Source organism: Pezoporus flaviventris, unplaced genomic scaffold (assembly GCF_033815535.1).
Source record: "Pezoporus flaviventris isolate CSIRO_AGI_PZ_B2104156 unplaced genomic scaffold, CSIRO_AGI_Pfla_v1 ptg000021l, whole genome shotgun sequence".
In the NCBI taxonomy this organism is placed as follows: domain Eukaryota; kingdom Metazoa; phylum Chordata; class Aves; order Psittaciformes; family Psittacidae; genus Pezoporus; species Pezoporus flaviventris.
This window is the reverse complement of record NW_026892569.1, coordinates 11,097,554-11,110,085: the sequence shown is the minus strand read 5'-3', so window position 1 is coordinate 11,110,085 and position 12,532 is coordinate 11,097,554. Positions and strand designations below refer to the sequence as shown.

The 12,532-nt window shown below is 48.6% G+C and overlaps 1 protein-coding gene across 4 annotated transcripts in view; it reads right to left on the bottom strand.

Annotated features, from left to right (window-relative positions):
• Positions 1–12,532, bottom strand: part of MGLL (monoglyceride lipase) — an 83,711-nt gene that overhangs the window by 38,165 nt on the left and 33,014 nt on the right. For 3 of the 4 annotated variants that reach the window (XM_061456059.1, XM_061456063.1, XM_061456062.1), the window contains exon 2: positions 11,454–11,592. In XM_061456059.1, coding sequence (XP_061312043.1) covers positions 11,454–11,592 — 139 coding nt within the window. Of the gene's footprint in view, positions 1–11,453; positions 11,593–12,168; positions 12,495–12,532 lie in introns of those variants that run through there. The other variant, XM_061456061.1, reaches the window with a different exon arrangement.

Sequence of the window (12,532 nt, the reverse complement as noted above, 5' to 3'; positions counted from 1 at the left end):
CACTAGCTGGGGAAAGAGCTGTGAACAAGTAAGGAGTAAGAATGGGGCGGACACCTTACCTGGTCTCTGAACTCAGGATAGTGTGAGATTATTACTTTTTAATGCAGGACTGACTGTGCAATTCCCAATTGCATGGCAATGGTTTAAAGCAAAACGCAAGACTTCAGTTGGACCTGGTAGCACTGTTTGGAACCCATCATGTGGAGCCCCTGATTACTTCCTGCACTGACTCAATTACCCCTCCTCGCTTTTACCAGCCTGAGCCAATTTTGTCTGTGCTGGCAGAGATCTTAATTGCCCATCCTTAACAAACTGAGGAACTCAGGAGAAGTTCAGATGTCACAGATAACATCAGCTGATCTTTTTCTTTGTGATTTTCCAAAAGCCACGGTGGAATTACCCCAGGAACTCAGAGGCAGAACTGCAAGGATTGATTTCTTAATCATAAAGCACTTTATGTATATTTCAGCATGCTTTGAAATTAAGCACATTAGTTTCTAATGAATAATCCTATCTTGGCACATCCCAGAGCTGCGCTTCAGCCCTGCCCAGCTATGAGAGGAGTCTTTGCAGCGAGAGGCTTTACTGGCTCTGTCAAAATCAATCTCAGCAGCTCCTCCTCTGGGAAATCAGGAATGCCACTGGCAAAGCGTTTGCCAAGGCTTGGAGCATGTTCCAATTAATTTAATATTCCACGTTTGCTGAGGACCTGAGGTGGGAGAGAAAGCTGAATGTAAGCAGTTAAACGTGAGACACAGGGATCCTGCTAAGCGGCGATGGCTGCCACATGTGCTTTAAAGGCTGAAACGTTTATTCATGTTTTGAAGCAAAGCAGCTTTGAACCGAGGCTGATGCGCAATGGTTTACCTACAGATGACTTAGAAGTTAACCAACACATAGAGACTTCAGCATACACCTGCCCAAGGCAGGTTTCTGTTATCTCTTGGCCACACTGAGCTCTACAAAGACTCCGACTACAGCAGGCTTGCTTCCTAAAGCATTCCTTCATTTCCAACACCGGGGCAGCTCCACGTCTGGCAGAGGGGGCTGCCACGCTAATGTGAATAAGAAACTCACTGCCATGAGTTTTAAACACTGTCTTGTTGGTTTGCTCTCAAAGAGGATTAGATGAATAGCTTTATACTCCAAAAGGTGAATGGGGACCCAACCAGCTTGGGTTGCAAGTATTAAAATAAGGATGAGTGGTAGCAATAAAATAAAAGAGTACTTAGTTCGATAAATCCTTGGCTGCAATCACTGTAGGTAGAGGCAAAGAAAGCTAAAGGCATGTGGGATGCCTTTTCTGCAGAAAAGCTTAAAATAGAAGAGGAAATCAATACTCATTTACAGTATCTGGCAGTCACTGAACCAAAACATACATGTACACCTACAGCAGAGCAGAAATAACAACATTTATTTAAACCACAAGCTGTTATTCTGCTGCAGGAACGCTGGGTTTTATGTGGAGCACTTCACCAGGAGCTGAGGAGAACCACCTATTTCTGACCCTATTAGAAGAGGCTCAGCAATACCAAGAGCAAATACTTTCAATACCACCGTAATTAACTCTTCCGCCGCCAGGCTGGCTCTGACTCCTCCAACTGCAGAGACAGAGGTGATGCCTGAGCCAGCAGCAGCGAAGTGGTTCTGTCTTTCCTCTCAGGTTTCTCTTCTGCCAGCTTACAAGACACCATTTGTTGGATCACATGCGAGGGGTGCATCTCTCACAGCCTGTGACGGGAATGGGACAACCTTCATCAAAGCAACACCGGGGCCACTCACAGCATCAGGGACACAGAGCTCCCAGATGGGGATTGAACCATTGCACGTGCCTGGGAGCTGGGGGGTGCATGGGGTAGCAGAGGTTTGGTTGGTGCAAGCAGAGCATCAGGGTGGTTTGCACAAGGGCATGCTGGAAAGTGCCCTGGGCTTAGCAAAACCTAAACAAGCCTTGATGCTACATTCAGCTGTGCTGAGGGATCCAACCATTGCTCCTAAAGCAATAGAGCACGCACAGCAGGAAACAAACCTTTGACGGTCAGAACCTTTAAATGACACTTCAAAAGAGAGATGTGCACGTATGTGTGGGAATGAGGCTGCGCTTCATAGGATCCCAGACTGGTCTGGGGTGGAAGGGACCTTAAAGCTCACCCAGTTCCAACCCCCTGCCGCAGGCAGCGACACCTTCCACTAGAGCAGGTTGCTCCCAGCTCCATCCAATCTGTCCTTGACCGCTGCCACGGATGGGGCACTGAGGTTTAGAGGAAGGTTTAGGGGAAGGAGCAGTATTTAACACATCAGCATTTACTGAAAGTGAAATGAAAGATGAACAAAGAGCTGCTTATGTTTTTCCCCATTCCCCAGCTCAGAGAAACGTGACCAGTAAATGAACAGCATAAATAATTACAACAGCTGGCTTTTGTACAACACCCCTCATTCACAAACCCGGAATGCTTTACCAAGGGTGCAAGTAGGCTTGTTGTAGAGTCAGAGTGCAGCAGTGAGTGGGAGCTCAAGAGGTCCTCTGATCCATTACCCTGTTGCAAACAAGGATCAACCCTTCCTGCCACTGCCACATGAAGAGGTAAAACACCTGGCCCATGGCCACACAGCATGTCAGAGGCAAGGATGGACACGCAGTATGAGGCAAAACCTGATCCTACAGCACTCAGCGGGGGTTTAACAACAGTCAAAACGCTACTATGGGTTCTGAGCTCCAGCCCTGTGCTGCACGCATGGGGCCACAGGGAACCTGGAAAGAAACAGTCCACTTTTAAACAGCTTTGTGTCCTCATGACCCTGTGGGCAGCCGATAACGCCAGAGAAGATGCTCTGTGCTCTTCAGGACAACTGCGTCGAGATGCTCAGCGCTTCCCAGCTAAACTCATTTGTGGAGGGGCAGAGGATGACTGAATGCTGATCGCTCCAATATCCTTTTAATAAAAGGAGATTATGAATGCTGCTCAGCATACAGGTTTTAATACTCCAAATACTGCAGACGAGCTCTGCCACAAAATTGAGAAACATGAAGAAAAAGCCCTACCGTTCAGTCAGCTGGAGGTTATCTCTTCAGCAATTTAATTACTTGCTGCTTCCCCATCACTCCTCATTCATTGAGCCCAGCGAGTTGTGCCACTGCGGAGTCCTGGCAGTTGACAGCTAGATTTGAAACCTCCCTGAGATGGGTTTGAGAAATAAAGGTAAAAAGATGGTGTTGGAGCATCATAAAAAGAAGCTCCCATTGCCAGCTGGGGAACCAGCAAACCTGCTGCCACCGCTGGATCTAGGGAAAGGGCCAAGATTGAAGCTTTGTTCCCTTGCTCCGCAAGCTTCAAGCTTGAACAAGGCAGAAAGAAAGCATATGGAACAAGCCCTTTTTATCACCGGTCAGGGACATGGCTGGCAAACAGCACTGCTCCTCCTTGCCTACCAAATCTATGGCAGTTTGTGTGTTTTCTCCTTCCCCATCTATAGACAACACTGGAGCAAATGATTACTGCACTGTTACGGCTGAATGTTTGGCTTTAGCCCAGTTGTCAATATTCTGTTTCCTTTTTCCCTCTCTCTGTGTTTTCTTTCCTTGAATAGATTGCTGCTGAGCCCATTCAATTCTTGCTGCTGAGCCCGTTCGCTTGTAGCTGAACAGCAGAGAACAGCTACACTTTCAGTTTAGGTTTCAGTTTCAAACATCGAGCGCTCTTCAGCCACCAAAACCTCAGGGAACAACTCTCTTCTTCTGACAGCTTTCATCTAGGGACTCCAGACCCAGTTTACACCACTTGCCTGGATCGTTACACCCAATTTGGTTACACCCAATTTTGGTTACACCCAATTATACCATATGAAGACAGGCTGAGAAAACTGGGGCTGTTCAGCCTGGAGAAGAGAAGGCTGCGTGGAGACCTCATAGCAGCCTTTCAGTATCTGAAGGGGGCCTATAGGGATGCTGGGGAGGGACTCTTCATTGGGGACTGGAGTGACAGGACAAGGGGTAACGGGTTCAAACTTAAACAGGGGAAGTTTAGATTGGATATAAGGAGGAAATTCTTTCCTGCTAGGGTGGTGAGGCACTGGAATGGGTTGCCCAGGGAAGCTGTGAATGCTCCATCCCTGGTGGTGTTCAAGGCCAGGTTGGACAGAGCCTTGGGTGCCATGGTTTAGTGTGAGGTGTCCCTGCCCATGGCAGGGGGCTTGGAACTGGATGATCTTAACGTCCTTTCCAACCTTAACTATTCTATGGTTCTATGATTCTAACTTTAGGTGAGGAAACACAAGCATGGAGAAGTTAAGGGTCTGATTCTGTAAATCACCGCTCACTGAGTCACTGCCCAATGATTGTCCCGACCATGTGTTTTACCTGTTCTCTGCTCCTCACTGACTTCTTTAGTCTGTTTCCTGACACTAATTTTCTAGGTCTAGCAAGATGCCTTTGCCATCCCTTTTTATGGCAGCATTCAGGGGTTCCCATCGTTGAAACAGAATGAAGATAGCTCCTGGCTGGAGAGCAAGTGCTTGTAATGCAGAAGGGGAATCTCCTTCATTCCAGTGGAAGTACTCCTGAAGTCTGGTGTTACTCAAAGTCTTGGGACATTGAAAACAGCTACATGGCTGCTACTGCAAAAGTAATGAATCCCTTTGAACACAAACATACTGCACCCATCTAGGAGAAACAAACACATCCCCAAGTGATTACCCATCCCCTCTCCTGCTCATGAGGCTGGTCAGCACTAACGCCTACCTGACACCACCACCCACTGACCTGGTTGCTTTAGAAGATGTTTATGGCTGGGACTAGCCCAAGGTTGGTATTTGGGATTGGTATTTTTCTTCCAGTTAACATAGGTGAAGTGCTACTGGCCTGCAAGAAAAAAAACTAGGAGAGATACAGTTTTAATGATGTCTGAAACCTTTACTTGGTGCTGCTAATTTCCTTCCTATAGGTTAACAGAACTGATACAGCATCAGAATGTCTGTTCTGGAAAAGTAGAGGGCAGGGATGTTTGGGTACAGCTAAGGATATAACTGGGGTGTGATGAGGTAAAGGACCTGCCTAAGAGTATCTTAAGGACTCTCCTGGGCAGGATGCAGTACTATCTCCTTGGATACTTAGGAGAATCAGCCATTTGCTATCAGGGTTGTGTCACATCTCTTGGATAAGGGACAATAGGAGGTTCAAAATATCGATGGCTTCCATTCAAGTGGAAGCACATCAGGACAATGGCACGCCTGAACCTAGGGAAGGCAGCTCAGCCAAATGCGTCTGCAGGGACAGCTCTTAGAACAATGCAATTTCCCTAGAAGAACAAAGAGATCAGATGCTTGCCCTGGCTATGAAGAGCACAAAGCCTCAGCAGCTTGAAGGGAACTTGCAAGGAAACACAGGCAGTTGCATCTAGCAAATGGCCCTCTTCTCGCCAGGACAACTCTACCAGCCAACCCTTGTAGATGCATTCACGGTGATCTAAAGGAGCTGCTGTGTGCTCCCAAGGAACGTTCAGGAGTGTCAAAGGGATTGAGGCAAGGAGCTGTGTGCAGCGGGTTTCATTATTTTGACTAGACCTGCACGGTTCTTGTGCTGCTGCAGTGACGTGCTCCTGCAGCTGGAACCTGATAAGGTTGATGAGTTTGTCTGCTCTTGTGTCACCATCAGCAAATAACTGCTTCAGAGTGCTCCCAGTCCGAGGAGCTGAAGAAAACTGAAGTGCCAGGGTCTGAGAGGAGAGCAGGGCTCAAGATAAAGAGACCTGGAGGGACAGGCAGGGCTCTAACTGCTGAGCATCCAGCCTGGGGATCCATCAGGTCATGGTGCGAAGGCAGCACACTTGTAATCCCATCAAAAGCGAATGAACTATTTCCATGAGGGAAGCAAGGTTTGCTTCACCTTCAGTCTGTGGCAGAAACAGGACCCACATTGGAGTTTTCCAACACAACCTCAAGACCATTTTTCTTTTTTCCTCCTGTTTGTACCTTTGCTATTGACCGTGTTGCACAGCACTGCTTCCAGGAGCTCATCAGGTGGCACACTGAGAACCAGCACTGATTTTACCTCCTGCTGCCTCAGCACCAGGATGAAATTTTACTGCTTTTGAGATTCACAGCTCCTACAGCCACCTTGTCCCCACACACCAATGCCACCAAGTTGTGCACTGTGCTCAGGAGCTGGTCCTAACAAGGCAATGACGGTTTAATTACAAGTGCCCTTTGTTATCTGCCTTTTATCCTGGGTTCTGTGGAATAAAAGGCAGATTTGCTTCTGCTGCACATTCCTGTGGGGACTGAATAAAAATAATCCTCCTAAAAAAGCCTGTTGGAAGTACCTTCAGCAAGAACCAAAGCTGCTCTCCTGCCTGTCAGCGCTCCTCTTGTGTGAAGCTGGTTTGCTAATTTGCCCATCCTCTGGAAATGCATAAGAAATCACAAAAGGATGCCCCGTTCACAGGGAACAAGGCAGTCACACGGAGCAAAGAGAACAGGGCGTCACAGGAACGCATACACGCTGATGAATAGAAGAGGGGCTTTAGAAACTGAGGGGCAATAGCAACACAAGCAAAGCCTGGGGTGTCAGACTGACAATGACCATTGTTCCCCTTTGCACTGGGTACGATGTGACCAGACACACACAGAGGAGCTGGGTTCATCCTACCACAAACGGTGCTGACATAAGTCACTTCCCACCACATAAATCTCTGCTCCTGGGCGTTAGGTTGGAGTTGACCTCATTAGCACAAGCCAAAAGTGTTCTTCAAGAGACACGCTGGGTTAGAAACTCCTTTAAGTATTCCTAGAGACGAACACCCCACGCTGTAATTAAAGACGTTATAATTAGTGGCTTGATTCCCTTTGCTTTGACTTCACTTTGGTTCATTTCTTTATTTACTTCTGCATTTTGGAAGGGGCTGGAAGTCAAATTCCACTTTGTCATCTGCTCCCGCTGGGAGCTGTGCTGTTCTCCTGGAGCTGCCATGGAAATGCTGGCAATGGAGGTGCCAGAATCAGCAAGCAATATCCACGATTGAAGGGCCAGGTCAAACATAAAGGCAGTTTGCATTTCTGCACCACGGGCAGTTCTGCAAAGTCCTTGGGGGTGAAAGAAATATGTTTTCTCCTTCTTGGCTTGGCCTTTCACTGCTAACAAGTCAGAATGAATGACAGGCATCCTTCAGAGTAAAACAAAGGTAAGAAGTGAATAGAAAAGCTTTTTGCTTGGTGAATGTTGTATTTTTAATCATACTTGTCAGGTGGAGAACAGAAAGAACCCCTCCAAAGCCACTGTTTGCCCACACAATTGCAGCTCTGTTCACTTACACCGTGATGTCTGAAATTGAGCCAACCTGTTGTAGTGCACATTAATGATTAACCAGGAACACATGTGTGACCCACACATGTCTTGGCAGCTTCCTCAGGCAGACCACTCCAGTTGAAATCATCTAACTACACTTAGAGACCACTGCATGGAGACACACAAGCTTCATGCTACCTAGCTGGGTAATGATTTCTGTATGATAGACAAGGAAGCTCAGATACAAGGATGTCTGGAACCCACGTCTTCAAAAGCATCCTCTACAAGTGTCTCAAGTTCAAGTGTCCAGCCTAGAGTGGCTGACCTACAGGGAGAGCTGAGCATCACTTTATCTGAAGTCAGTGGTGGCTGCAGGCTATTAGCACCTTTGGAATAAACTACTTTGGGTCAATAAATCTCACTGGGTTTAACTGAGGTCGAGCAGAGGGGCTGAAAGTGCCCCGGAACAAGCAGTTTGTGCTTATCTAGGCAGAGCCAGGAAGAGCTGAAGCATCCAGAAAGGCTATGGGGCTACGGAACAGAGAAGAAAAGAAGGTCGTCTCTGAACTTCTCCAGGCCCTTGAGGGGCCTCAAAGGAAATGTCTTGACTTCTCCTCCCAACTTTCCTTCCCCTTCCTCATCCCACCTCTATTCTTAGCAGCTTTGTCTGAGAGCTGGAAATAGAGCAATGGTTTCCTAATTCCTCACCTCCCGTTACCTCATATTTTGGGTCAGACCACTCAGGGTGTTGGCAGAGGTTTTAACCTCACAAGGAGTTGTTCTTGTTTACACAAAGACTGCTTTCCCATTAAGTAGGTTTTCCTTGGCTACTGGGACATTGGCTATAGGCATGAGATCAGTCTGATTTGGTACCAAAGATTTACCTCCTCCTAACAACATTACAGGGACTGAAAATGCCCAGATCTTCAGCTCGACGCTCACCAGTGCGCAATCAGTGCCTGTTACCTGTTCTGATGCTCCACAAACCCTGCTGTTGGCACAACACACAAACCAGAACTCACTGCTCTTCCTTCCCTGCTGCATCCAACAGGACCAACAAATTACATCTCAAGATGAAACTGGCTCAACAAGGCGGGCAGCTTGCAGGGCTGCTGGCAAGGGGAGTCTCACCTGCACTGCTGCCAGCAGACAGCAATAGAAGATACCCAGTCCCCAGCTCTGCTGTTGGGATTCAGTTCCCACTGGAAAAACAAGTGGAAAATACTGACGCCCTCCTTCCTTAGTCCCATTACTACCTACTCTATCTACCCCATCTAATCATCATGACATCTGAGTGCCTTTGTGTGTCAGCTTCCTGTGAAGCAATCACCTAAATCCCTCTTGGAAACAAAGCAGACCCTGCTGAGGAACTCACAATAGGTGCCTTTCACTCGCAGGACAACCTTGGCCTCTGTGGCACTTACAACAAAGCTTCCATATGTGCACCAGCATGGGCTGATCAGTCAGATCAACCCCACACAGCATCAGAGCCTGGATATTTGTGAGCACGGAGCAAAAGAGCCTCACGAAATTCCTCATCTTCCTGACCAATTGTTCAGAAAAGATAAAACTGGAAATGCTCCAGCACATACAGCACATACCCATCCCCGTGGGTTGGTGCCACAGCCTTCACCCATCCCTGTGGGTTGGTGCCACAGCCTTCACCCATCCCTGTGGGTTGGTGCCACAGCCTTCACCCATCCCTGTGGGTTGGTGCCACAGCCTTCACCGAACCCTGTGGGTCTGGTGCCACGGTCATCACCCATCCCTATGGGTCAGTGCCCCAACCTTCACCCCCCACCATGGGTCAGTGCCACAGCCTTTACCCACCCTTGTGGGTCTATTTGGGGCGATAAAAGAGAAGTCCCAGCTCTGAGGGGTGATGTCTGTTGGTCGGCCCCATTCTCAGAGCCTCCCCAGCCATTGTTTGCTCTTCAACCCCAGGCCAGGGCTACTTCTTCATTTTTCCTGTGGCAGATATCCTGTTTTTTCCCCTCCCTGGGGCAGGGGTCGAGGATGGTAAGTTCTGTTCTAACAGGAGACAAGTAAGCGATAACATTTGGGCACCTACAGTGAAGAGGTATTTCTGTGCCCTGACTGGGATTAGATACAGAATGGATCAATGAATGATCCCACTGTTTGACTGTTATAGCATCATTCATTAGCGCTAAGGTTTCAAGCTGAATCAACAATTGAGTTAGGAGATTGAAAGAATCGCCTTCGGTATTTGAAATAAATGGTAACAGGCCTGTGAAAGTCCCCTGAGATGTCTCTCTTTCTCTCCCTATATATATATACATCACTCTTGCTGCACATTTCAGACGAGGTGAAAGTTGCTGAGCTCCTGCATCCAAAGCAGGAAAAGCAAGAGGGAAGAAAGAGACAAATGTATTTCGGGTTCATCTATCAAAGCACTTCAAGAGCATTCCTGATTGCAGGATCCAGGCACTAACTTGTTATTCAGGCTCTTAGCATCTCTCTCATACATAACAATGCAAAAAGAGCTAATAATAAACACTCTGCCCCTCCTATACACAAACACACACACAGGCACTTAGGAAGCACTTGTAAATGAGCAGCACGGAGTCCATGCACTGCTGCTGTCACAAACCCAGGGTGAGCTCACTCCCAGCTAACTGCTTGGTGCACAGAGCCCCCACATTTACCCACAGGACTTAGGCACCAAGTTTTAACTCTCAGCTCTTCCCCATCCTTTCCTTTCTGGATCAAAGACGCCTCCACTCACTACTGATTTGTTAAGAAATCAAATGTGAAAGAAGAAAGCAATTCCACAACTGGGCAAAGAACCGTTGTGGGCAGCCAGTGATTAATTAGCATTAGAATACCAGGCAGCCTGGTTTCCCTGCAGAACCTTGGGTTGATAGCTCTTTTTTTAGTTCTCTAGAGGAAATATTCCGGTTGGCATAGGACCATGCAAAGCATCACTGCCAAAACCTTTCCTCCTTCTGTCTGAAAGGCAGGGAGTAGAAGCAGCTATAAAATGCCCTGCAGACCAAGACTTGTGTCCTACAGCCCAATCAGTGCACTGTCCTCCCCATGGGGACAGGTATTTCGGTGCTTGCCCGCCTCCCAGCTCTGTGTTAGTCCCATTGCCTCTTAGTCTGGCAGGAGTAAACCCCAAGGCCAGCTCACTTGGACCCATATCCCTCTCTTGGCACGATTGCAGGGTCATTTAGACACAGGATGATGTTTAACCTGTTGGGTGATCAAGGAGAAAATTTACCTCCCTGCTACAGCTTGAACAACTTTTTCCTGTGACTGTTGCCCAGCTCTATAAAATCCACACAGCTCTTCCTGTTGGCTTGCAGAAAAAGAGAGCAATAAAACAATATCCCCATTTTTATGAAGTAGCTCCCTACATAACTAGTGGCAGCGTAAATACGTGCCAAGCCAGCAGGCACTGGGAGAAAGAAGATCATAACGATGGGAGGAACAGAGGTGGCTGGCTGCAGCACAGCGTAATGAGCACACAATCAGCATAGAGAAATTTCTCTAATGGTGGTGTCATTTAAATAATCCCTTTACTGTAATAGCTTTCTATCTGGTTCCTTCCCCATGATTAGCACTGAGGTCAGTTTTGAAATCAGAGTTGCCCGTGTAAATGCTCCCTGAGTCATTTACTAACTATAAATAATTAACCCCCAAAGCAAACAGCAGCCAAAATCAATGCTGTCAACCCGTATTCTGCCTGTTGCCCTGACATTACAGCTACTACAGCTGAAACTGAAATCAAGTGCTGATGTGTAACACGTTCGCACTGAGAAAGTCCGAAAGAGGAGACATCCACCCCTGAGCCTGCATCCCATCCCTCCCGGATTGCCTGGGCCATTAGTGTGAAGGCAGTTTACTGCTGAAAGGCATCAGCCACCTGCGTGGGGCACTCGGCAGCACACTGAGCTGCCAGCCAAGGCAGCTGGGCATGAAGTGACAGCAGCTCCATGGTTGACATCTGTAAGGCTGACTCGGGCGAGCAGAGGTTTGGAGAAGACAATCTTTACGCTAAGGGCTCTCGCAGATGAGAGGAATCCCTTGGTGGCTCTGTAAGGCTCCGTGCACGCAGCCCTGCAACACCAGTCGAGCCATACATAACAACTACACCGACAGAGTCTTATTTACTGATGGTGAAGAAGGACATTTGCTTGGAAGTGCTCACCTGGGAGTTGCTGCTGGCTTCCAATACCTGCAGAAGAGATGCTGCCCATCAGCATTGACGATGTGGGGCAGGTCCTTGTACGGGATGTTTTGAGGACTCCGCTTTGGCGAACTTTCCTCTGGCATTCTGGCAGAGTGACCTGCACGGTGTTGGAAGAGACAAGACATGCTTTAAACCGGGTGAAGGCAAGGAAGCGCCGACGGGCTTGGCAGCCACAGACATTGAAAGTCAGCCAGCAAGGCAAGCACGGCTGATGGGAGTCTCCCTCCAAAGCCCCAACCAAAAAGCCCCCCAAAATTGTACTGCTTTAAAACAGCAATGTAGCATTTTGTGTCCAGAAAAGCCTCACATTTTGGGAGGAGGGCGGGGGGGGGGGGGGGGTAAAGGGGGGAAAATCAATCCACCATCGCTACTTCATTAGAGCTTTCTCTCCCCCACTTCTCCCATCTGTGTTTATTTTGCATCATTTTGTCAAACGGCTCCTAAAAAGAATATTGGAGCTGCAATCAAGTGCGGATTGTGCAGCAGCAGCCACAGAGCTGAAAAGACAGCTGCATGAAAGATTTATCTCTGCCTCAACGTCTCCAAAGCCCAGCGGCGGGTACGCAGCAGAGGCATCTCCCACCGTGTCATCATTAAGATCTCCTCTGACATCTCCGACAGGAAGGTGGCGGCGGTGGGGAACGCGGCGTTTCCAGGAGGATTCGCGACAAACCTGCTTTCATCCTGTGCGAAGGTTTGCATTCTAGTGAGGAGCCGGCATCGCAAGTCAGGCACAAGCACAGCAGAAGCCTTTTCGCATCTCGCTTACGGAGGCGCGCTCGCACTCCGCCAGCCGCGCAGCGCCCGCGGGTCGGTCCCGGGTGGGTGCCTTGGGGTCGGGGTCTCCCGGGCGGCCCCGGGGCTGCCCGCTGCTCCTCTCCCCGCTCTTTGGGGTTATTCACCCCTTCGTGTTCATCACTTTTCTTTCCCTCTCTTTTTTTGCCTCCCTTCTCCACCAAATCGCGTGCGGGGGCTGGAGGGGCGGTGGTGGGAGGGGAGGCTGGGAAGGGTGGGAGAGAGGGAGGGCTGAGTGGGGA